Source organism: Mesoplodon bidens (assembly GCF_964165515.1).
Source record: "Mesoplodon bidens genome assembly, chromosome: 9".
In the NCBI taxonomy this organism is placed as follows: domain Eukaryota; kingdom Metazoa; phylum Chordata; class Mammalia; order Artiodactyla; family Ziphiidae; genus Mesoplodon; species Mesoplodon bidens.
Genome location: NC_138166.1, coordinates 65,448,387 through 65,475,148, shown reverse-complemented (window position 1 = coordinate 65,475,148; position 26,762 = coordinate 65,448,387). Strand labels below are relative to the sequence as shown.

Sequence of the window (26,762 nt, the reverse complement as noted above, 5' to 3'; positions counted from 1 at the left end):
GTATGATAAAGAAATAACCCAGTATGACAGAGAAAACCACACCTAGGCAGATTAGGGTCAAACTGTCACAAATCAAAATATTTTAAAATATTAACAGCAGAAAAGGGGAATTCCCCAGCGGTCCAGTGGTTAGGACTCGGCACTTTCACTGCCGGGGGCCTGGGCTTGATTGATCCCTGATCAGGAAACTAAGATCCTGCAAGCCGAGCAGTGTGGCCGACAATATAAAAAAATAAAAATAAAAAATAAAAGCAGAAAAGGTAAGAATGATGGCTGACTTCTTTCTTATCAGAAACAATCAAAGCCAGAAAACAATAAAATGGCATCTTTAAAGGGGTGGGTGAAAGAAAAAACCTGCCAACCTAGCAGTCTATATCCAAGAAGAATGTCCTTCAGAAATTAAGACAATGTAAAGAGAGACATCTTTGGATAAACAAAAGTTAGAGAATTCATTTCCAGCAGAAGTATATTACAAAAAATTAAAAAACAAACAAACAAACAAAAAACTTCTTCCTGAGAAGGCAATAATCCTGGATGGAAGCCTGGCTCTACAAGATGGAATGAAGAACATAAGAACCAATAAATATAAATGACAATTCTTTAAAATATATTTTAAAAATTTCTTTTAAAAATTGATTAAAAAATAACAGTGCATTGGGGTTTATAACAAGGGTAGAATTAAAACATAATGGGATGGGCAAATGGAATTATACTGTTGCAAGGTTCTAACTGTTGTAAGGTACATGAAGTGGAATAATTGTATTTCAAGATAGACTGTAGTAATAGTAATAGGCTAAGGATGCATATTGTAATCCTTAGCAATAACTGAAAAAGAATACAGGGAAGTATAGCTAAAAAGCCAACAGAAAAGATAAAAATGATTACCAAAATACTCAATTAGAAGTAGTCAAGAAAGGAAAAACATATGACAAAGAACAGATGAGACAAATAAAAAATAAAGAACAAAATAGTAGGACCAAGGTCTGTTAACTTTTCGTGTAATGGCCCAGACAATTAATATTTTAGACTTTGCAGACCATACAGTCTCTGTCACAACTATTCCATCTGCCATTGTAGCATGAAAGCAGCCACAGACAATACATAAATGGTCATGATTGTGTCAAAAACTTTAGTTACAAAAACAGGCTGCTGAACTTTTGTTAATAATATATCAATATCAGTTCATTAATTGTGACAAAAGTAACTTAAAAAAAAACAAACAGGCCAAGAGCCAGATTTGCCTGTAGGCTATAAGTATGCTTGCTTTGTGGTAGACTAAACCCAACCATATTAGTATTGCATTAATATAAACATACTAAACACTCTAATGAAAAGACAAAAAATTGTTAAACTGAATAACAAAATATGACCATAAAATATGCTTATGATACACTAATTTGACATATATGGACAGGTTGAGAATAAAGAATGGAAAAAGAGAAAATTCCCTGGCAGTCCAGTGGTTAGGGCTGTGCGCTTCCACTGCAGGGGGCATGGGTTCCCTGATCGGGGACCTAAGATCCTGCATGCTACGTGGCATGGCTAGGGGGGAAAAAAAAGAATGGAAAAAGATATACCATACCAACACTAATCATAAGAAAGCTGATGTGACTCTATTAATAACAAAGTAGATCTTAAGATAAAGATGACTACCAAAGATGAAGTGTTAACAATTCATCAAGAAGATATAATAATCTTAAATATTTATGCACCTAATAGCATAGCTTTAAAATACATGAAGCATAAGCTGACAGAACAAAAACTAAGTGCCTAAAATTGAGACTATGTTGCTCTTACTAGTTGGAAGTTTGAGGGACTGATATATTCTTCCCAATAAAATCATGCTTCCTGTCTAGCATGAAAATATTCACATAAGAAATATTTTTAAACAAATCATTCTTATCAGTCTATTAATAATGAAGAGACCTCATGTCAAAAGTATCTTTTAAATTATAAAAGCTGCTTAAGTACATGTGATAATTTAAAATGATTCTGAATGTGAATTAAAGATTACAAATATAAGAAAAATTCAATTGGAGAAGTTGTATCATTAGAGTAAAATGGTAACATCCAAATATTTAAAGTCATATGACTTCTGGGTCAAGATAGAAAGGGGGATGCTTTAGTCTGTCATTCCTGCTGCCCAGTGAAGAATAATGACACCCTGGTTGGAATAATCTTAGTTCAGTCTAAATTCGAAAGTTTTTACTGTAAGGTTAGTTTCCAAAAATTTAGTCCTCCAACCTAATAAAGATAAGTTAAAGGGGGGATTCTTGGCCAAAAAGTATGGATTTCAAGAGACTAACTCCATAAAATAAACCTTCAACTTTCTGAATTTCAAAGGCATCTATAATGTAGAGTCAAAACATCATACGCCTCATTATTATATTTGTTATAAATTCCCTTGCCGTTTTTCTTTTCTATATTGTCAATGTTAAGTTCCTTAGCCCCTCAATGCTAATTAATAGAATTCTACCATTTAGCCCAGAGAACGCTCCTGGTAAGAAGAATCTCAGAAAGATGAGAAGAAAATGTTCCCTCTTACTCTACAGCTGTGAAAAGTAGACAATATTCTTGGTTAGAAGCTTGTCCTGAAGTGAACTGAGAATATTCACAGAAGAGTCAATGTTACTATGCCCTGTCAAGTGTGGAGACGTGCGAAAATATATGATCCTATTCTGTTTTCTGTTTAACAAAATGGTCTTTTAAGTTTATCAACACCTCAAAGATTATCGTTAAGAGGTGTAAAATGTACCCTATAATTAGGGTGACTGTATAATTTTTTATACGTCAGGATATTTCTGAGCGAGAATAATTATACCTGTTAATAATTAAACCAGACCAACAGGCATAAACCAGGATAGCTTTGGACACACCAGAACACCTAATCACTCTTCCTACAACCTCAAAATTCTAGTGCTAATCAGTTGTTTTACCTCACAGGTGTTTGCCCTAATACTATTTAAATTGACATCCCTATTTCCTGGAAGGTATAAATATCTATGACATTTCTTTAAGTCAGACGATGAGTTGTGGGATATGCTTCTCCCTTTATCCATAAAAGTATAGTAAAACCTATGATTATTTTGGATTCTCTATTCTAAGAAAGGATTTGAGAGTGTGACTCATTGAAATTCATAATTTAAATTCTAGGACGTCAGACTTTACATCCGATATCTATAACCTCAAATAAGAAAGCAATCCGTTATTAGTGGTATCCTAAATTTATAGAGCAAACACTCTGGGTTAACCTCAACAGAAATCTCATTCTGAAGGGGATCTCAGAGATAACCCCGTGACTTATCTTTATTGGTCAAGACACCAGTAAAATAAGCAAACGTTCCCTTGCACTGATGGTCTCTGGTAGGATATGGGAGACGTGCTTACTCTCTCAAATTTAATCAAATGGGATTATTATGTGAATATACAAGGTCTTCCATTTTTCCCACCAATTTAAAGAACATCTAAACTTAACTATCTTAAATATTCTCCTACATAACCACAAGGTATTAGAACAAATATTTGCTCCCCCCTGCCACTCAAAAAAGCACATCTATGACAAATTTTACAGCTAAATTGTATTGTATTTGACTCAGGAAGAGACGTTACAGTATTGGACACAACCATTAAACTGATTTGATTTTACACTCAAATCAGGTGGCTGTACATTTAAGTTATAATTTCAAAAAAATTTTTAAGAGAATGGACATATAATTTATTTTTAATTTGTGTGATGTTTTAAATTAAAATGGCAGTGAAAAAAATTTTTAAAGAGCCATCAGTCTATATTTAACATATGTCATTGAAATCTCTTTCATTTTAGAGATTCATGAAATCTCTTACATATATAGAAATTGGCTATGGGACAACACTGAGTAAGGAATACAGTTCACAGAACCCCAGTTCTTATGTTTACCTAATTTGCAAATCTTGTTTTAAGAATTTAAAATACGACTTCTCTGTTGGTGCAGTGGTTAAGAATCCACCTCTCAATGCAGGGGACACGGGTTTGATCCCAGGTCTGGGAAGATCCCACATGTCGCGGAGCAACTAAGCCCATGCGCCACAACTACTGAGCCTGCGCTCTAGAGCCCGTGAGCCACAACTACTGAGCCCACACACTGCAACTACTGAATCCTGCGTGCCTAGAGCCCATGCTCTGCAACAAGAGAAGCCACCACGAGAAGCCCATGCACCACAACGAAGAGTAGCCACCACTCGCCACAACTAGGTAAAGCCTGCTTGCTGCAACGAAGACACAATGCAGCCAAAAAGAAAAATTAAAAAAGAAAAAAAAGAATTTAAAATAAAACAAAAATTACTATCCAGCATTTTGCAAATCATATCTATATACCCACAAGATGCCTGTGATTGATCTTCACAAAGATATTAAAAATCCTAAAAAAAATTTCTAAAATATATGAATATATTTAGTATAATTTTAGCATTAAATGAATTTTAATTTTAAAATTAATAAACAGAGCATCACCTACATAGCAACATACCTATTAGCCAATTAAGACCACAGGAGTTTTCTATTTTTACTTAAAACATTACCAATAGTTCTTTCAATAAAGAGGAGGTCAACAATACTGAATAAATTTTAGTTTTAGACATAGTAATTAATTTGGCATTTGGTACCCGGAAAAAATCAATGCTGAAGTGACTATAGAATCTTAAAGAATTATAACATGAAAAAAGAATATAAAAGCCCAAATATCAAACAGGCATGAAAAAAACTAGAGAACTTTTAAAGAAAGCTTTAAAGAATTATGAGAGTAAAGAAAAAGATGCCCATCTACAAGGATCTAAAGAAGGAATAATTTACATAATGTCCTTAATTAGTCAAAATAACCAAGAAGACATGAGAGTGGTTAGTAAAACAAATACATAAGGGCCAAAAATTAAGGACTGATTTTTAAGCTCATTAGTTTCAAGCAAAGAAAATATGGCAACCTTTTCCTGGAACATATAGCCCAGTAGCTCTCGCTCTTTTACATCATAATTTATCTAAAACAAACAAAATAAAAGACAAAGAGAAAAAAAGACCCAGAATCACTCAATTTGTTAAACTAGCTGAATTACTAAATTAAAAGTTACATGAATTTTTTTAAACATCGCTATATTCTAACTACAGAAATCTCTTATAATATTTTTAAATAGTCTGTATTATACAGCAGAAGCCAACACTAGGACTAAAGTTTGCCTCTACTTCTCTTACTACTTAAAATGGTCTTGTTAGCTATTAAATATTTAGTCTTTACAGTGTGGTGAAAAAGCACTCAATATGGTGGTGACACTACACAGATCTGAACTATGAAGTCTTAAACTTGGAGAGGAAAGCATGGGAAGGAAATCCCTTAGATTCATGAGTACTTTTCCAAGAAATTATTCTATCTTTCCCTATCTTGTCAAAACTAAATCCAAAAAATGTTAGTCCTTTCAAAATATTGGTTTCAAATGGGCAAGAAACTATGTTTAAAACTGTAAGCTTAACATCTATATGCAAGAAGCAATACTTTCTTAGTCAGAATTGACATTTAGAATAAACCAGTATATGCTGCTTTGAAGACTTAACTATTAAGATACAGGGGAGAAATACTTCCAACATCAAAAAACATATCATGCAGCTAAACCCATGTCTAATTAAAATGTACAATTCTAAGAACATACATATTCAGCCAAAGATTTCAAATACTTGAAAGTACTGGGACATTTTCATGGACCTAGTTTTTCTATAAATAAATAAATAAATTTGGATTACCTTGTCCAGAGCAAATTTTGTGTTTCCTACTGAAGATAATGACAGCGTGTAAGATCCAACAAAGGCAAAGTTGCTGGTACGCACAGCATTGAGACTGGCCATAACTAAAGAAAAAGGAAATGAAGTTTCATTCAGAGTGACTTTGGTAAGTATAAATAACAATTCCTTACCCCACTCTAACAGAATGAAATTAAAATGCCACAGAAAAAACTGCTTCATTTTCCTCTATCTCTAAACATGGCGGGGGGCGGGGGGGGGAATAAAACATCAACATATTTCCTAATGAAAGAAAACTGTTAAGTATTTATATTTAACGTAAGTGAGGTACAGGCACATCTTAACATTTGACACAGATGTGTTTTTAAAGATATAGAACCTAAAAATGTGTGCATAAAAAGCAATTTTCCTATCAGAGATATGAAAACCTTCATTGCTGTAGTCTAGGATGACATAATGAGCAGCAGGACTTTATCTGCACAGTTCTTCTTAGTTATTCTCTTGTGCCAAGAAACAGAGATCAAAAGTCCAAAGGTGAGTGAAACCAGCTCAATCCTAATCCCCTTTGGAAAATTTAGGCCTAACGCCACTCTGGAAAAGTCCTCCCTGGCCTACTGGCACTCCAGTTTCCAGTGAACTAGAAAGATGCTTTTCTGACATGATGCAATGCCAGTCACGATCAGTTAAGTTAAAACAGGTGAACTCCTCAGTGTGGATAGCACAAAACAAATCTACAGAACAAGAGAAGATAGGGTGAAGAGTAATGCTACCTGCTGCAGTTGTCAAGTGACTAGGTATCCTATGTGTACTGCCTGCTAGAGCCTGAGCAATGTGCTGTTTGGTGGCCTGTGGTGGTTTCAGACTGCAGGTTATTCTCACCAGTAATCTTATATGTCACTACCATACAGAAAATATTATTCAAAGGAGAGTAAGGTAAACACTCATAAATCAAGATGGGTATATGTATAAGTATGCACTTGCTTATATCCTAATGTTTCAAATAGTTCAAGATTCACTCACCTGAAGAATGAAGGGTGCTTTTCTAAAAAAAAGGTGTGAAGAAGAACGTAAGTTATTTTCTTTATTTGATACAAAGATTTAAATATTAAGTACAAACACTACAAGGACTATATTTCAGAAAACATTATTTTTTCCTTTTAGGGTATTTTAAAGATTCCCAAAGCACTAAGGGTTTAGAAATGGTTAACTAATTTCCAATTGTATGTGTAAGATGAAGATTTCTCAAGGAACTTCAACTTTCAAAAAATTCTACTTACTGTGGTTACAGATGTGAGAAGTCGCTTAGGAGTAATAGCCTGGAAGAAAAGATAACTTAGTATAGTTCCTATTAAACATTATGATTAAAACTAACCAAACTTGAGATTCTCCCACACAGAAAATAATTGTTAAATATCAATACATTATACTTGAGTCTTTTATTCTGGCTTTACCCATACTGTTATTCCTTTTTTGTTAAAGCTAAATAAAATTCTTTTAAATGATGATTTAGACAAAGAACAAAAGAGCAAAGGCTAGGAAGGACAGAAACAAAGCTGTTTCTATTCCTCATGCCTACAGTAACCATATCATTTTTAAGTCTGGTTTAGAGGAGCTAGTAAGACAAGAGTTCAGAGGAAAGGCCTGAGAAAAGTTTAAAGAGATAATAATAGTTGTCAAGCAGATATGGAGAAAACAGAATTGTCTAGCCTGAGTAATATCGGTAGCTTATACTTAGGGTCATGGTCACTCGCTGCAAGTTTACTCTCAGTATTCATACCTATACCTATTATATGCAGTAACTAGAAATGTAAGGCATAAAAATGACCCAAAAGCTTGATAATTATTAAAAATTATACATAATTTTAAACAGACATTATATCTCCTATTTCTGATTATATTTCTACTGGGTTTCTTTCATTCTCACCTTTGACTTGTATGCTTTTTTCTTCTTATCAGGGCCTGAGGGATCTTTCTTTTGTACCTACACACAAATCCAAAGCATAAGTAACTTAAAATCTGATGTCTTTAAGAAAAATACACTATTAGTTACTTTAGAAAGCTTTAACTGCTTACCAAGCTGTAAACTTCAATATTTATTTCAAAGTCATTTGACACATCCCGCCTGGAAAAATAAAAATGTCAAATCATGCCATTAAAAATTATGCCACAAATACTGTTACAAGACTGAGAGTAAAGGAATTCACTGTGTTTTAAAACTAAAGACAATAGTTACAAACTATTAAAGAATATAAAAACTGGTAAGAACAGTCTATTTTTTCCTATAATACAGGTCAAACATTTTCTTCAGCATTTTACAACTCAAGATCTTAAATAATAAAAGTAGTTTTTCTTCCAAACTAGATTTTGACTCTAGTTTCAAAATAAATCTCTGACACTAAATATAAATGTCTTTCACTGAGACTTAATGTTAAGTACATTAAGAGATTTAAAGTATATATTAAAAAATTGTGGTCCAGATTTTGCATGTGTGTGTGTGTGTGTGTGTGTGTAATAAATATATATGTTAAAACACTTCAAAACATCAAATATCTACAGCCACGTGGAAGAAACATGCTACTCAATGGAAGAAAAGATCGGAAACATAAAAGTTAAACCAACAAATTGAAAAATGAGTTATTTGTCCATATAAAAACAATAAACATACTGCATTTCAAAGATTATAAATTCTACCTGGATGCTTAGACTGTATTAACTCTATTAAAAAAGAAAAGTATGTTTGAACCATCAAAAGCTTAATTTACTTACAAAGTAAATGTAGTAGTGAATGTTAGAGCATCACCATTAAGAGAATTTGAGGTACTTGCTAGTGGTGTGGCTACCATATTTTCAGCTCCTGCTTTTAGTATAATTAAGAAATAGTAATTTGCTGCATCTGTAAGAAATAATCACATTACCTAATAAGCACAAGCAAAATCAGATTTAGCTAATCAGCATTCTGGAAGACCAAATGAATAAAGTAATACTGCAACTGATTTACATAAAATTCATTTTAAATTTTCTAAAGTCAACTTTTCAGACACAAAAAGACAAGACATAAGCAGACAGACATGTTCCTGGAACAGCATCAAGGTCTCTTCATTTTAAGTGAATTGAAATAACTTCGCTACACATTCCTCAGTTTCTGCTGACTTCAAATTTTACCTATTGACCCGAAATTCTTTAGCTAATAGTATATATCTCAAAAGGGTAAATTCTGGTTTGTTATTTCAAAACTGAGATTAAAATACTATATTTCTGTGAAAGTTACCATCCTGCCCTATTTTTCAGATACTGGTGCCATAACCTCCTTTACCCACTTTGTTTAAATATGATTTTAAGTAGAATACATAGCTTAGAAAAGTTTATTTATTCAATCTAGAGGAATAAACGGAATAAAATTTGAATAGAAGTATCTACACTGTGATGCTCTTCACTTCCACAACCAGTAATTCAGGATTCAAAGAACAAATTTACATGATGGAGTGAATTTTAAATAAAATAGAGTAAGTAACATCAGTTCTTTTAGATGCCCAATACTTTCCACAATAAAATTAATGAAAGTCAAATGGTCTGTTGTGTCAGAATAACTCATCTTAGTAATTTATTTTATGTTCAATATTATGTTTAACAAGCCTTACTTTCAGTTAGACCTATGTCTGTTATTGCATGGATCAGTAAGAACATATATGAAATTTTTCCTTGGTTATTTTTATACACACATCTACATAAAAGGAACTAAAGGCCCAAGATACAAGCCTTGTGTCTTTATGCATGCTCTACTTGTTCCTACTTGCACAATTCCAATCTAGGTGAAGTTCATAATTTAACATATGATCTAGAAGTGAGTAAATAAAAATTACCATACCTGGTTTCTGAACTGTACTGCAGACAAAATCTGCTTTTAGAGGCAAGCGGATTTCTGACAAAGTAATTGATCCTTTGGAAGGGACAAATTCACTTTGGGATATGGGACCAGCCTTATTCTTCCTCTGAGGCCCTTCATTCTTCAACTTATTCAACTCATCAATCAAAAGTGTCCTCTTCTCAGCTATGTAGAAATATGCAAGTTTATATTTCAAATACTAAAACTGCAACTGTTTCTAAATGAAACCAATTCAAGAAAATGCACTCATGTGGCAACTGTATACAACACCAAAGACAAAATCAGTAACTCTTCCTTCATATAAATAGATGGTAGGTAGTTAGGTAAAACCTTGATTGCTCAATCTGTTCACAAAATCCTTGTAATTTAATACTTCAACTTTTGGTCAGTTTTCTTGCATGGTTAACCTCTCCATCCTAACATGCCCTGTCATCCATCACCACACATACACACAACAAAATTCACATACTTATTTTTAGCTATACATACATAGACAGGTACAGAGACAGAGCATGTACGTGTGTGTGCATAAAGAGTATGTATGTGTGTGAGTTCATGTATTCATTCTTAGCATACTCTTTACACTACATTTCTTCAACTGCATTCCAGGTTCTTTCACCTTTTCATGCAAACTACACCTTATTGTACAGGTAGTGTTTTCACAAACCTTGTAAGAAACAAAAAATAGATCAGCTGAAACAGATTATCAAAAAATCCCTTTCCCTAAAATTAGAAATTCCTGAGTATACTAGACAAAATGAGTTTTTCCTGGTTTGAAATTGTGTTGGAATTGTTTCAGGTGTATCACACATACTTGCAATTAGAAGAAGTCTTTCTGCTTCAGCTTCTTCCAGTGACCCTTTTCCATGGTCTTCATCAACACAACAGTTAAGAGCCTGGCTAGCCTGATAGATCACTGTCTGCTGCAAATTTATTTCATTATTGAGTTCCTAGTGAAACCAATGAAAGGAGGAAAAAAACTCACATTTTTAATCACCATTTTCACTTTATTTAAACTTTAATTATAATTTATCCAATTGGGTAATTTCCAAAATCTCCAGAGAGGGAAGTCAAAATGTTACAGTTTCACTGTTCAAGTTTCTAGACTATGCACCAAAAAAGAGGACTTTTCTCAAACTGAATTCAGGAGTAAGCTCCTGAGCTCCTACATGTCACACACTGTCCTAGTCACTCAGGATACAGAGATGAATAAGGCTGGGCTCTTGTCCTCAAGGGGCTCACCATCTCGTGCTGTCAACCTTCCAAATCCCCTTTCCACGGTACATACCTGCATTTTCTGTTTGATGTTAACCTGACAAGGAAAGCCATTCTTTTTTTCATTCAATTTTGAAGTAACATCTTCCTTCCGAACAATCACCTGCTTTATTGAAGGACAGTCTGTTTCTTTGACTCTTTGAGATCTATATGCATCAATGCTTCAGGAAATAAGTTATATTCTATTAGAAATCCAGCAACACACTAAGCACTATCCTTTGTTGAACATATCAGCAGAATATTGATATTGCAACATATCAGTAGAACACTTCACTAGAATGGAAAATGCCTTTGGGTGAAAGAGAGGCTTACCAAAGCTATTTCAAAGTTTTATAAAGATTAATGCTAATAACACTATAATTATAAATAACAAAACTTGTTATGTCAATCTAAACCATGACCCTTAGTGAGTGAATGTCTTCTAAGATGTTCTCACCTATAAAGAAGATCACGATCTTCAGAACCCATACTATCACCAGACTCAGCTCGAGGGACACGGGTTCTTTGGAATTTTCCTGGCTTTGGACTTTCATCACTTATGCTGGTGTCTTTCAATTCCCAGCTAGGCGAAGAAACTAAATTCTGCAGGAAGGCACATCAGATATTAGATTTTATGGATGACATTGATTCTAAATGAGAAATCTGAGGAATTGAATGACTTTATTATTAGAAAATAAACATCCAATAAGTTGACCAATTCATCAACAAGGCAAACTTAAATAAGTTCCTAAAATGTATATGAATAAAAGTTCAAAGACAGCTGAAGCTTACACTTGTAACTCTTTTTAAAAAATATTTCTAATTGAATCAATCTCCAAAAAAAGGTGCAGCTATTCAATTTAGGGTGATAGCTTATAACAGTAGAGTTAGCTCTCAATAAATGTTAGTTATCTATCTGGTGCTAAATACTAATATGCTAATATGACCTAATATGCACTTCATCCCCATGATGTGGGTACTATTTTTAACCTAATTTAACATTTAACTGTGGCAAAGAGGTTAAATAACCTGACCCATAAACATCGCTTAATGGCAGAGCCAGGATTTGAGCCCAAATGTCAGACCTTTTAAGCCATGTTACAGTTTGGATTTCATCTAAGGCCAAAAGGAAACCACTGAAGAGTTTTAAGCTCTCTTTTAAGAGAATTAACATCAGGTTTGCAAAATACCCCTGGCTACAGAGTGCCAAATCCCCATGCACCAACTAAAACAAAAAGGGACCCCAATTCTACTTAGTTTCTTTATGTGCTGGGCCTGTTCACATTTAGTCCTTTCTTACCTCTGGACTTACCACACCAACTGTCTGTGCTAATGGAGCAAGTAAAGACATCGAGGAGATATTCAGTGCATCTTCCTGTTCTTCGCTGCTTTCTGCATCTGCGTGATCCACCTCCTCCTGGCTCTTTTCCACATCTAGTTCACCTTCCTCTAGGACATCACTGAAGATGTCATTAATTACTTTTGAACTGTTGATATCATCATCATCCACACTCATCTCAATCTCACTTTCACGTACCACCTCTGAAAAATATTCCAACAGGTAAATACTGTGATTCAGACCTTTAAGAATTAAACGGATAACAGAGAAGACCTAACATTCATATGCTTACTCAATAAACAGGAAGAAAAAGCCCTATGAAAAAGTACCTCCTAAACAAACAAAACAAAAAGAAATAGAATACTACTAATATAAAGTTCCAATAACATTTTCTAAGTAATAAAGGTGGGAACTATCAAAAGCTGATTCAATTCTTCGGGTTTAAGAAAGAATATTAAAAACCCAGACTGCAAGATAATAGCCAAAAGCTTCAGATTTACAAAAAGTATTTTTTCAAATAATTCTTTTTCTATTGTTGGGAACTGCCCTTTCACATTGCAGTCAATAATAGGAAAATATTAACATCACTTAGGGCAGGGTTCACAAATAAACTTCAAGGGCTACTGATTCCTCTAACCATACACGCAGAGTGTGGAGGGGCAGCACATTTCCTTTCCCTGTGAAACTGAGTGATAGCCTTAATCAGATTTTCACAGGGGCCTGGGACCTAAAGATAACTGTTAACAGTACTGTATTTTGTGAAAGCTAGAGTATTTCCTAGTGGGGAAAAAAAAAAGAGTATTATAAAATCATACTCTGAAATATAGAACACTGCATATTTGAATATGAGAATAATAATTCTCCTAGCGTGTCCAGAGTTAATAAGAGACAAAGAATAAAAACAACGAAAACCAACCAGTCAGCTGTTCAACCTTTGGGTCTGATGTTACTTTTAAGGACTTTTCCTCTTCTAAAAACAATGTTATTTTCAAAGGGCTAGACTTCGTCATTTCACATTCAGTAAAACCTAGAAAAATTTTAGGAAAAACCATATGAATATATATATATAAAAACTTAGAGTTTTTCAATTAAGGAATCTTACATATCTTGTTTTCTGATTATAAAGCTATGCATTTCAAATCCAGAAATGCATAAAGTAGAGAATCCCCCAAAGCACCTGTCTTCTCTTAACTTTCCCATCTCTCTCTTCTTCCTTAGAAGAGAAAGGGGACACTAATATTACCAGGTTATTGTTTGTTCTTCCAGTTTTCCCCCTATGTATACATATGTATATATCCTTTTTAAAAATTTTTCCATTATTTTATCTTATTTTATTCTTTAACATCTTTGTTGGAGTATAATTGCTTTACAGTGGTGTGTTAGTTCCTGCTGTATAACAAAGTGAATCAGCTATACGTATACATACATCCCCATATCCCCTCCTTCTGGCGTCTCCTTCCCACCCTCCCTATTCCACCCCTCTAGGTGGTCACAGAGCACCAAGCTGATATCCCTATGCTATGCGCTGCTTCCCACTAGCTATCTATTTTACATTTGGTAGTGTATATATGTCAATGCCACTCTCTCACTTCATCCCAGCTCACCCTTCCCCCTCCCCGTGTCCTCAAGTCCGTTCTCTACATCTGCATCTTTATTCTTGTCCTGCCCCTGCCCCTAGGTTCAGCAGAACCTTTTTTTTTTTTTTAGATTCCATATATATGTGTTAGCATATGGTATTTGTTTTTCTCTTTCTGACTTACTTCACTCTGTATGACAGACTCTAGGTCCATCCATCTCACTACAAATAACTCAATTTCATTTCTTTTTATGGCTGAGTAATATTCCATTGTATATATGTGCCACATCTTCTTCATCCATTCATCTGTTGATGGACACTTAGGTTGCTTCCATGTCCCGGCTATTGTAAATAGTGTGATCATACTATACATGCTGTTCTGCATTTTGTTTTTCACTTTTAAAAAAGTGTCAATAAAAACACGTAACTAGCAATAGAAAAACACTACTTCAACATAATAAAGACCATATATGAGAAGCCCACAGCTAACATTATACTTAATGGTAAAAGACTGAAAGCTTTTCTTCTAAGATCAGGAACAAGACAAGCTAGAGATAAGCCCACTCTCACCATTTCTTGGCAACATAGCTTTTTAAAAGTCCTAGTTAGAGCAATAGGCAAGAAAAAGAAATTAAAAGAATCCAAATTTTAAAAGAAGTAAAATTATCTCTGTTCACAGATAACATGATCTTATATATAGAAAACTCTGAAGGTTCCACAAGAAAAAACTGTTAAATAATACACAAATTCAGCAAAGATGCAGAAAACAAAATCAACACAAAAAAACCAGTTGCATTTCTATATACTAACAAGGAACAATCTGAAGAGCAAATTAAGAAAACAATTCCATTTACAATAGCATGAAACAGAATAAAATACTTAGGAATAAACCTAACCAAGGAGGTGATAGACTTATATACTGAAAAGTACAAAATATTGCTGAAAGACATTAAAAAAACCCACAAATAGATGGAAAGACATCCCATGTTCATGGACTGGAAGACTTAATATTGTTAAGATGCCAATACTACCCAAAGCAATCTACAGATTTAATGCAATTCTTATCAAAATCCCAACAGTACTTTTTGGAGAAATAGAAAGTCTGTCCTAAAATTCATATGGAACTTCAAGAGACCCTGAATATCCAAAACAATTTTGAAAGAGAACAAAGTTAGAAGACTGACATTTCCTGATTTCAAAACATATTACACAGCTATAATAATCATAGTATGATACTAGCATAAAGATAGACATATAGACCAATGGAAAAGAAGAGAGAGCACAGAAATAAAACTTCACATATATGGTCAAATGATCTTTAACAAGGCTGACAAGATAATTCAATGGGGAAAGGACAAATGATGTTGGGGAAAGGACAAATGATGTTGGGAAAACTGGATATTTACATGAAAAGAATTAAGTTGGACCTCTATCTGGTGTCATATCCAAAAATCAACTCAAAATGGATTAAAGACATAATGTAAGACTCAAAACTATAAAACTCCCAGAAGAAAACACAGAGAGAAAGAAAGCTTCATGACATTGGATTTGGTGATGATTTCCTGGGTATAGCACAAAGCAGGCAACAAAAGCAAAAATAGACAAACGGGACTACATCAAACTTAAAAACTTTTGTGGGAGAGGGGGCAAGGTAGGAGTAGGGGATTAAGAGGTACAAACCACTATGTATAAAATAAGTAAGTTTCAAGGATGTATTGTCCAGCACATGGAAAATATTTTATGATAACTAAAATGGAGTATAATCTATAAAAGTGTTTAATCATTATGTTGTACACCTAAAACTAATATAATATTGTCAATCAACTATACCTCAATTTTAAAAAAAAGTTTTGTGTATCAACCTACTGAATGTGAGAAAATATTTGCAAATCATATATTTGACAAGGGGTTAATATTCAGAATATAAGAACTCCTACAACTCAATAACAAAAAATCAACCTGATTTTAAAATGGGCAAAGGACATGAACAGACGCTTCTCCAAAGATGATATACAAATGGCCAACAAGCATGCAAAAAGATGCTCAACATTTCTAATCACAGGAGAAATGCAAATCAAAATCATAATGAGCTAATAACTCATACCTATTAGGATAGCTACTGTCAAGAAAACAAAAAATAACAAGTGTTGATGAGGGTGTGGAGAAATTAGAACACCTGTGCACTGTTGGTGAGACGGTAAATAGTGTGACCACTATGGAAACCAGCATAATAGTTCCTCAAAATATTAAAAATAGAACTAGTGCATGATCAAGCAATCCCACTTCTGGGTATACAGCCAAAAGAATTGAAAGCAGGGTCTCAAAGAGATATTTGCATACCCATGTTCATAACAGCACTATCCACAATGGCCAAGAGGTGGAAACAACCCACATGTCCATCAATTGATAATGGATAAACAAAATATGGTATATCTACACAATAAAATATTATTCAGCCTTATAAAGGAAGGCAGTCCTGTCACACATTTGACATGTGACATGTCAACATGGATGAACCCTGGGACATTATGCTAAATTAAATACACTAGCCACAAAAAGACAAATACTATATTATCGCACTTATACGAGGTAGCTAATCTATATGAGGTAGTCAAACTCATAGAAACAGAATGTAGAATGGTGGTGACCAGAGGCTCAGGAGAGGGAAAAGGGGAGTTGTTGTTTAATGGGTATAGAGTTTCAGTTTTGCCAAATGAAAGTTCCAGAGATCTGTTCCTCAACAGTGTGAATATACTTAACACAACTGAACCGTACACTTAAAAATTGTTAAGATGGGGCTTCCGTGGTGGCGCAGTGGTTGAGAGTCCGCCTGCCAATGCAGGGGACACGGGTTCGTGCCCCGGTCTGGGAAGATCCCACATGCTGCGGAGTGGCTAGGCCCGTGAGCCATGGCCGCTGAGCCTGTGCGTCCGGAGCCTGTGCTCCGCAACGGGAGAGGTCGCAACAGTGAGAGGCCCGTGTACCGCAAAAAAAAAATTGTTAAGATGGCGAATTTCAGTAATATGTTTTTTTACCACTATTGTTTTTTTTAAATTTAACTGCCTATGATATATTAAATGTCATTACATACAAAGCTACTTTATTCATTTTAAGCAGCTACATAATACTTGATTACATGGATTTAGCACAATTTATTTACAGTCTTCTACTGATGTGCATTTAGCTCATTTAAATCTTATTACTATTACAAATGGTGCTACAATTAATATATTTGTACATAGTTCTAAGAATTTGCACACTAGTTCTAAGAATTCAACTTACAGAAATACTTGCAGAGCACACACGCTTTACAATTCAATAGATATTACTGAATTTTTCTCCAAAAAGTACTTATAGTAATTTACACTCTCATCAAGTGTATGCGTTCTCACTCTGGAAAGATAACTAAGGAAGAAGGATATTGCATGGCTAGAAATGAAAAGGTAAGTGGAAATGAAGAAATGAATCTGTCTTTTTACAGTAGAACAGCATTTCTGCTTTCCAATCCAATTTCCAAAACTATGGTAGACTGAAATCTACATTTTAAGTGAAGTAGAAATAGAAAACGCTTACCTGTAGGTTCTATACTAGAAGGTTTTGCTGGTGTCTGATTTTCTGTCACCTTTTCTGTTACTGGAAGTGATGGGGTATTTGGACCAACTTGTTTTCTGAGGGGAGTGTTCTGACAGTGAATTTCCTGCAAAAAGCAAATGAAGAGATAAACTTTATCTCTCAAAACTATAAATTTTGTCTTTTTACATGTTACTAAATGAAACAAGTAAGAGTCATTGTTCTATACAAGCTTCCTCAGAACAAAACAGATAATGAATGTGAAAGGGTCCAGCCATGTTTAGAACACAAAAGGCCTCGGTACTAGTTCATATTCTTGGTAATTCATAGTATGTAAAACCTTTTTTAGAGACCAGTAGGCAAGAGAGAATGAAAATCCACATCAGAGTTCAGTTCTAGATAAACCAATTCAGGTGAAAGCCACATATTGGGAAAAAATAACTGTCTCCTCAGAAGGAACAAAACAAATACAAGCAAAACCACACGCTAGGGCTTCCCTGGTGGTGCAGTGCTTGAGAGTCCGCCTGCCGATGCAGGGGACACGGGTTCGTGCCCCGGTCCGGGAAGACCCCACATGCCACGGAGCGGCTGGGCCCGTGAGCCATGGCTGCTGAGCCTGTGCGTCCGGAGCCTGTGCTCCGCAATGGGAGAGGCCACAGCAGTGAGAGGCCCGCGTACCACAAAAAAAAAAAAAAAAAAACAAACCACACGCCACTTCCTTATCTCTTTCTAGCCACCACCTCCTTGTTCCCTTCCCTTTAGAACCAAACTTCTGAGGACTGCCTATACTCCTGGACTCTGCTCTTCACCCACTACTACCTGCATTCTACTCTCACCACTTCATTAAAAGGCTCTGCCAAGTCACAACAAGCTCCTTATTTCAAAACCCAGTGGTCTCAGTCCAGCCTACGTCTGACAACAAACACTTGGCAATACCAACCACTCCTCCCTTCTGAAAGGCTCTTTCTTCCCTTGACTTCAGCTACACCATACTCAACTGCTTTTCCCTCCCACCTTTTAGGCTGCTCTTTCTGTGGGTACCACAGATGAGTTCTGAAGTGGGGAGACCCCTGAACTCCCCATTATTGTGTTCAGAATTTTCTTTACATGTATATGTACAACTGTCTGGGGAGGGATTCCACAGGTTTATCAGGAATCATTTAACAAAAAAATCATTTAAGAACGGTTGCTTTTTATTTTCCAGAGATGTAGAAGGAAAACCATGAGACTATGACCTACCGGCAACCCAGTGAAGAAGGTGCTGCAAACAGGAGACAGTGATTCACAATGTCCAATGCTGCTAATAATAGGTCAAGTTAAACACCTGAAAACTGATTACTGAAGATCACTGGTGAATTTGATATGGGTAGTGGTGAAAGCCTGAGTGGAGAGATCAAGAGAGAAGGGAAGAGAAAAACTGGAAGATACAAGGAGAGACACCCTTTTGGAAGAGTCTGGATGAAAAGGAGGCAAAGAAAGGGAGGGGAATAGGAGATCAAAAGAGTTGTTTTTGTTTTAAGATCACAGATAATAGCTTGCTCTATGCTGATGGGAAGGATTAGCCCATTCATTCCTTCTTCAGAAGACAAATTTACTGTGTTCCTACTGTGAGTCAAGCACTGAGAACATAGACAGAGATGGATAAGGCTCTCATAGACAGTGGTGAAAAACAAAGTTAAAACAATTATAGGAAGATAAGTATTCCAGTGAGGTAAAAACAGGATGACAGGGCTTCCCTGGTGGTGCAGTGGTTGAGAGTCCGCCTGCTGATGCAGGGGACACGGGTTCGTGCCCCGGTCCGGGAAGATCCCACATGCCACAGAGCGGCTGGGCCCGTGAGCCATGGCCGGTGAGCCTGCGCGTCCGGAGCCTGTGCTCCGCGACGGGAGAGGCCACAACAGTGAGAGGCCCACATACCACACACACACAAAAAAACAAAACAGGATGACATGGGCCCAAAAAAGCAGGAGGGGGACTGGGAAAAGGCCAAGTAAAAAATTCCAGAGGGAATTAAAATTTAACCTATTCTTAATGAAGCAGGAACTCACCACAGAGATATTTCATCCAGAGAGACTAGCAAGGCAAAGACAAAGAGATCTGAAAATATGGGTACATTTGAGAGACTACAAATAGTCTGCATGGCAGGACTGAAGCACACATGTGGAGGAGCAGGGAAGAGAAGCCAGAGTTCTGAATGATTCTAGATATCAAGCCAAGTACTTTAGACATTTTTCTGATGTTAGCTATGCGGAGCTCTCCAGGATTTTAAGCAAGGGAATACATGCCTATCTGCCTTTTAGAAATATTTTTCTAGCAGCAGTGGGTTAGACGGACTGGAGAGAAGCCAGACTAAAAGCAGGGTGTTCACACAAAGCTATGTTAATGATTAAGGCAATGGCAGAGGAAAATATACAAGGAAGCTTGGTGACATACTTAGAAAATGTATCACTGGATGTGTGTGTGCTTACGTGTGCATGTGTTAGAGGCCAGCGGGTGGGAAGACATAGTAACAAGAGGAAGGAGCCGAGGAGGTCCTGCCAGATTGTTTTAGATGTGGAAGTATAGAGTAAAGCCCTAAGTGAAGACAGAGACTACATGGGGAAGATATTCCAGCAAAGCATAGAAAGCTCTGCCAGCCAACCAAAGCTCAACTAGAGTTCAGGAGAGAGATGAGGGCAGAATAGCCAAGCATTATCAGCATTTCTGTGATTGACTGAAGCTAGATATGAGGATGGGAAAGAGATGTTCCAGGACAAGTGAGACAAAAAAAATGGTGAGATCAGGACCTTGAGAAACATGATTTGTTAAGCAAGGGGACTGATAAAAAAAAAACAAAATCAAATAGATCCTTCTCAAAGAACAAAGGATAAACGTATTATTCTATTTCTACTGGTACCCACGTTAAATATAGTTCTATTATTTTTAGCTTAAAAATATATCCTAACACAGGAAAATTAAGAGGTACAAACTTCCAGCTCTAAAATAAATGAATCACAGGGATGAAAGGTACAGCACTGGGAATACAGTCAATAATAATGTAATATCTTCGTATGGTGACAGATGGTAACTAGACTTATTGTAGTGATCATTTTGTAATGTATAGAAACATCGAATCACTGTACTGTGCAACAAGAACTAACATAGTGGTGTAGGTCAATTATACTTCAAAAACAAACAAACTAACTCATGGAAAAAATGATCATCTTTGTGGTTACCAAAGGAGGGGGTGGGGGAAGGGGGAATTGGATGAAAGTGGTCAAAAGGTATAAACTTCCAGTTATGAGATGAATAAGTACTAGAGATATAATGTACAACCTGATTAACATAATTAACACTGCTGTATGTTATAAGAGTAAATCCTAAGAGTTCACATCACAAGGAAAATATGTTTTTTTCTATTTCTTTAATTTTTTATCTATGAGATGATGGAGGTTCACTAAACTTATTGTGGTAATCATTTCATAATGTATGTAAGTCAAATCATTAAACATTTACAGTGCTGTATGTCAATTATATCTCAATAAAACTGAAAGTAAAATGTGTGTGTGTGTATATATATATATATATATATATATATATATATATATATATATATATATATATATATATATATATATACACACACATATGTATATCTCCTAACACAGTATTTTGTACACAGTAGGCATGTAGATGAAACAGAAGATAGTTTAACACAGTAGGGATTTTGTTGAAGGCTTATCAATGAAATTTGACCAGAAGTAATATGAGTAAAGAGAAATCTGGGAGGTATTTGGTGACTGAAAGAATTACAGATAGTCTAAAAGTATGGTATTTGGGGAGAGATATATAATCATTAATGAGAAAAGTAGATTCTGAGAAACATTTGAAAACCAGCATCTAAATAGAATGTTAAAAGGAATCTGAAATCAATTGAATGATGAGAATACCTCTTAAATTTGATTTTAAGTAGGTCATCAGTAAACATGGTTAAAAGTTCCATTAAATGGCAAAATATCACAAGAGAAAAGCAAAGTTGGTATGAACATTTAAGGAGTTTATGAATGGAAAGCTGCATAGTTAATTGGAACGAGATAGTATATAAAGAATTATTTTACAATACAGAACCACAAGTTAAATCCCTTGTTACTTTGGTAACAAGTTCACTTTTACATTTCTTGTTTACATTACCTGTTTGGTTTCTAGTTGTTTGCTTCTTGAGTTTTCGCCTTTTTCTGCACTCCATGAATTGCCCTTGTCAAATCGGCCACGAAGACATGCTAGTTCTTTTTGACGTTCCTGAAATCATCAAAAGTTCTATTTTACACAAGAGCCAAAAGTATGTTTAATAATATTCAAATTCTACTAACCTTGTCCTCAGTTTTCAGATTAAAAAATTCACAATACACACAGAATATAGGACAATAATATTTCTAATTTGAAATAAGTGATACAGAGAATCAAGATGCTATTTATCTCCAGTCAAAAAGACTGGAGTCAGAATTCACAGTTTGACTTCTAGGTTCTATGCTCAGACCATGTAAAGAAATGAATAATGTTAAAAGCAGTAAGCCATACCTGCTTGAGCTGTTGTGCTAAATGAGTAGTAGATGAAGATGAGTTTTGCTTGAATAATCTTTCTTGTATGGCCTTTGTATTTGGAGTGATAATGGGAGTTCTATGGGGTGTGCTACGAGCTGGACTTTCTTTGCTGTGCTCTTGACAACGCTCTCCAAAGCGTTCCAGGAAAGGCTTAATTCCTGCTCCTCCTAAAGATAATGCACACATTTTAGGGAGGCTGTTTAGAATAAGTAACAATTACTATTTCTATGGGAAAAGTTCTAAATCCAGTTCAGCTCCAAAATGCTTTGATTCTACCAGGAATATTCATTCAGAAAGTAAACAGAAAGAAAATAGTTCAAAAAACTTAGAAAAGGGCTTCCCTGGTGGCACAGTGGTTAAGGGTCTGCCTGCCGATGCAGGGGACGCGGGCTCGTGCCCCAGTCCGGGAAGATCCCACATGCCGCGGAGCGGCTGGGCCCGTGAGCAATAGTCACTGAGCCTGCGCGTCCGGAGCCTGTGCTCTGCCATGGGCGAGGCCACAACAGTGAGAGGCCCATGTACCGCAAAAAAAAAAAAAAAAAAAACTTAAAAAAAAAAGATTTTTTACCACACTATTTAATTCCATGTCCTAAAATTTGTTTTATAGGATTTAATTCTTTAAAAAAAACAAGAAGAAGAATTTTTAAAAAGTAGAGTAAGAGGACAGTAGGGATTAGAAAACCCTTAAACTAAATAATCAGAACCTAGATGATTGGAAATTGACTGTATGTGCATTAATAATATACCCTAACAACCAAGTATCCTGGCCATGATAACCCAGCTACTAATATTTCTACAGCCCAATTTATTTTCTTGCTTTTAGGAAGTCTAACATGAAAATCCAGTGATTAAATCTTTTTTCTCTTTCAAAAATAATAATTAGGGATAATTTACTTTATCAAAGGATGTCTTGATTTTATAAAGTCTTAAAACAGTACTCATTTAAAGTAGTATGAGATCCATTTAAAATAGAACAAATGGGATATATACCACCTCCATTATAAGAATGCTAGGGTTGCACCACATAAAAGGAGGTTACCTATATCATTAACTGGCAAACATTTTCCCATAAATAGCCAAAGAGTAAATATTTGGGGCTTTGCAGGCCATATGGCCATTGTCACAACTACTCAACTCTGCATTGAAGCATGAAAGCAGCCACAGACAGTAAATGGGCCTGGCTGTGTTCCAATAAAACTTTATTTGCAAAAACAGGTGAAGGGCAGAATTAGATCCATGATCAGCAGTGAAAGTGCCGAGTCCTAACCACTATACCACCAGGGAATTCCCAAAAATGCCCCTTATGTCGTTTTATCTATGCCATAAGTCTTTAGAAAATTGGGAGTCATAGTCCAATTTCACATGGGGATTTTGCTATTGTTTCCAATTCTCATTTTGGCTCATCTGGAAACTGACTGCTCGTTTCTACTTACCCCATAACTAATGGATTCCCCACTCTCATCTCTCTGACTACATCTCTTTTATGATGAACTATTATTTCTGGAGAGATTGTATTTTTAAGAAGTTAAAATGTAGAATTAACAGTCTTTCTGAAAGCAATTCTAATGAAAAAGAATATAGCTCAAAGTACACTATATTACCCTATATTTGGACCATAATTTTTTAGTCCTATGTTTCTCAACCAATAGCATGCGGGGGTGTACCAGAAGGTGTAAGTCACCACAAGATAAATATGGACTTCCTGAAGCATCAGTTTACCATAGTAAAATTGAATTGTCATGTGTATACATTCACATACAATATAAACACATATAAATTAAATGGGAGTGGAGTCATTTGTATACATATTCCCTTCCCTTTGCTACTATGGGTGCTTTCATAGTGAAGTTTGAGAAGCACTGCTTTGCACGCTTGGTTATAAGAACACTTCTCCATTATATCCTTAAAATGTGATTTCCAGTTGTATATGCTTTGTCTGCATCAAAAAGTATAGAAGAAAGTATCTAGCATGGTCATTCTAGAAAAAAGCATGTTTAAACTGTTAAAATGTGACAAGTTAAACACTTTGACCAGTAACTGGGCCAGTCTACATTAATGAACATTCATTCAATCAATTAAAGCTGACTTTGAATAAGTCTCACTTGATACGTTCAGGCATTTGCCCTGGCAAACCAACACTGTACCATGAACAATTGTATATTTAAAATGCTAAGAACAGACACACTGAAAATAGTCAGCAGTACTTTAGATTTTTTTAAAAATATGTTACCTGGTGTTGTAGATTTGTCCTTAGGTTGAGATTGCAGACAAATTTCTCTGTTTAATTCTTCCTTGGGCCGAACTGTCCGGGATAGAGTTGACCTCTCAGTTGATTTTGACACCTCTGTTTTAAGAGGACTAACAGAGGTTTTTTGAAGTAGTTCAGGATTTTGTACCTTACAATTTTTAGCGCTGGTGATGGATGTAGTAGAAGATTTCACTGGGGAAGAAGTAGCTTTCTGAAACATGATAATACTTAGGGTAAATAACAACATTCACAATATCTAAAGGTAGTTCTATAAAAAGCACTCAAATCCTATAAAAAAACAACTCAAATCCTATATGCTTGGTAGCCTTTATGTAAACTCATGAAAAAAAGTTTCTTACTCTCTAATAGATCAAACCAATTTGAAAGGTTTGAAAAAAATTAACTTAGAAAATGCCATTATTCATATTATAATATGTAGTTTAGTCTGCATAATATACTGATGGGTAATTTACTACGAGGGATAGGCTCACTCACTATTTTAAAAAACAATTTCTTTTATATTATCACACTAGTACCTTTATAAATGTTAACTGTATTAGGTCAAATTACCTATATATTTGCATTTTAATTAAATCAATATTAACTTGACAAAATTGTATCATGTACTTGAAGGTGAACTATAAGTTATTAAGTACTTACTATGTGCCAAGCACCATACTAAGTGCTTTATGCACATTATCTCATTTAATCCTCCCAAACCCTTTCTTTCCCAATTTACAAATGGAAAAATAAAGTTTTGCAAGATTAAGTAACTCTCCAAAGCCACACTTCTAATTATGTGGAAGGGCTGGGATTGAATGCAGGTCTGTCTAACTCCAAAACCTGGCTCTACACTTAAAGATAATGCTCAGAAACACAACATTTTTCTCTGTTTTGGTTTTTTCATATTTTTTTAAAAAAACCGTTGAGATATCACATGGGCAAGGTAATCTTTCAAACATTTCAAAACGATATACAGTAAAGGTATCATGCCCACCCTTGACAGTTGCCTTCTAGAGGTAACTACTGCTACTAGTTTCCAGAGATATTTGATGTCTTTCTTGTATTTATACACATACATAGAGCATTCTAATAGAGAAAGTAATTTTCAGGCTCTCCCTGATGACTAAGAAGAGGTTCCACCATTCCATAGTATATACTTTGGAGTTACATTAAATTAGTGTAATTTAGTTGTCAATTGCTCATTTATCTTGGGACAGAATACCAAATTTATGATTTTTACTTCCTATGAAATACTCTAAAAATACATATAAACATCCTATATATAAGTTATAAAATGCATATCTACACATATATATAAATTATTACTCATAACAACAACAAAAAAAGTTTTCCAAAGACCAGAATTATATATACTTACCCCAGAGCTGGAAATTGCAACATTAATCAAAGATGCATCCACAGCACTCGAGGATGAGGCTTTATTCAAAGAGGCATCGCCATCCCTTTGGGAACAGCATGTAGCTTCCTGCTTAACACTGCTGCTATTGATCCTAGCAGATGCTCCACTTGCAGAGGAAAATTTGGATAAACAAGTGGTACCAGGCTGTTCTTGTACACTGTTTTGCTTTGCAGATGAGTTTTTCACATCATCTTCCCAGGAGCAAATAGTTGCAGCAAGGTTGGCTAGACGGCCCTTTCTCCCAACTGGAGTTGCTGAGGCATCTGAAAGGGATGGTTTGGGAGGGGAGGTAGCCTCTGATGGCATTGCTGAGATGGGTGAGCTTTCGTGTATATCATCTGAAAATGTTTTAGAAGTTAAAGTTCATGAGTTATATATGTGTGTAATAAAGGGATCACTCAAAAAAAAAAGCTTTTCTCATATGCATGAAACTACCAAACTGCTTAAATTTGACAATATATTTTCAAATCAGATACTTAATCCAAATTTAAAAAAAGAAAAAAAAAGAACACTTTGTTACACCTATTTTTTTCAATTATTTGATGGATTATGAATCTATAAGACACCATAGATTTAGGTTATATTTTTAGGATTAATTTAGGATGTTATAACACTGCACAACTTAAGATTACATATTCAACATATTTATTTAAAAAATGTATTAGACCAGTGCTGTACAACAGAACTTTCTGCAATGATGGAGATGTTCTATATCCATGGTGTCTAATACAGTAACAACTAGCCACATATGGCTAGTGAGCATTTGAATTGTGGTAAGAGCAATAAGAAACTTCATTTCATTTTAATTAATTTAAGTTTAAAAGCTACATATTGCTAGTGGTTATGGTATTGGATAGCACAGGGTTAGACGAATATGTTTTTCTGCACAGTTACTTCATTTGGAGATAAATCTCAAATAAGCAATACTTAACTTACGAAGGCCTGTATGCATAAAGAGTATATAGGCAGTCAAAGTTCATGGCACTTTCTATTCCAAAAATTCAGTCAATGGAACAGATAGCCCTCCTGCTGTCCAAGGCTTATAATTCTGCCTGAATTCTCAGTTCTACTCCTCCAAAACCTCCTCAGGGATCTTGCTCCAAATAACCCCTTCTTCCTTTCTACAA

The 26,762-nt window shown here is 35.2% G+C and overlaps 1 protein-coding gene across 3 annotated transcripts in view; it reads right to left on the bottom strand.

Annotated features, from left to right (window-relative positions):
- ANLN (anillin, actin binding protein) overlaps window positions 1–26,762 on the bottom strand; it is a 54,395-nt gene that overhangs the window by 16,583 nt on the left and 11,050 nt on the right. The window contains exons 4-21 of one of the 3 annotated variants that reach the window (XM_081244553.1): window positions 25,594–25,973; window positions 24,195–24,423; window positions 21,941–22,131; window positions 21,554–21,661; window positions 17,387–17,510; window positions 13,154–13,264; window positions 12,199–12,440; window positions 11,356–11,501; window positions 10,933–11,080; window positions 10,459–10,594; window positions 9,627–9,809; window positions 8,528–8,654; window positions 7,835–7,883; window positions 7,686–7,742; window positions 7,039–7,077; window positions 6,782–6,803; window positions 5,765–5,868; window positions 4,957–5,010 (exon numbers count right to left, since the gene is read on the bottom strand). In XM_081244553.1, the coding sequence (XP_081100679.1) occupies window positions 4,957–5,010; window positions 5,765–5,868; window positions 6,782–6,803; window positions 7,039–7,077; window positions 7,686–7,742; window positions 7,835–7,883; window positions 8,528–8,654; window positions 9,627–9,809; window positions 10,459–10,594; window positions 10,933–11,080; window positions 11,356–11,501; window positions 12,199–12,440; window positions 13,154–13,264; window positions 17,387–17,510; window positions 21,554–21,661; window positions 21,941–22,131; window positions 24,195–24,423; window positions 25,594–25,973 (2,450 nt within the window). The remainder of the gene's footprint in view (window positions 1–4,956; window positions 5,011–5,764; window positions 5,869–6,781; window positions 6,804–7,038; window positions 7,078–7,685; window positions 7,743–7,834; window positions 7,884–8,527; window positions 8,655–9,626; window positions 9,810–10,458; window positions 10,595–10,932; window positions 11,081–11,355; window positions 11,502–12,198; window positions 12,441–13,153; window positions 13,265–17,386; window positions 17,511–21,553; window positions 21,662–21,940; window positions 22,132–24,194; window positions 24,424–25,593; window positions 25,974–26,762) is intronic. The other 2 variants (XM_081244554.1, XM_081244555.1) reach the window with 2 other exon arrangements.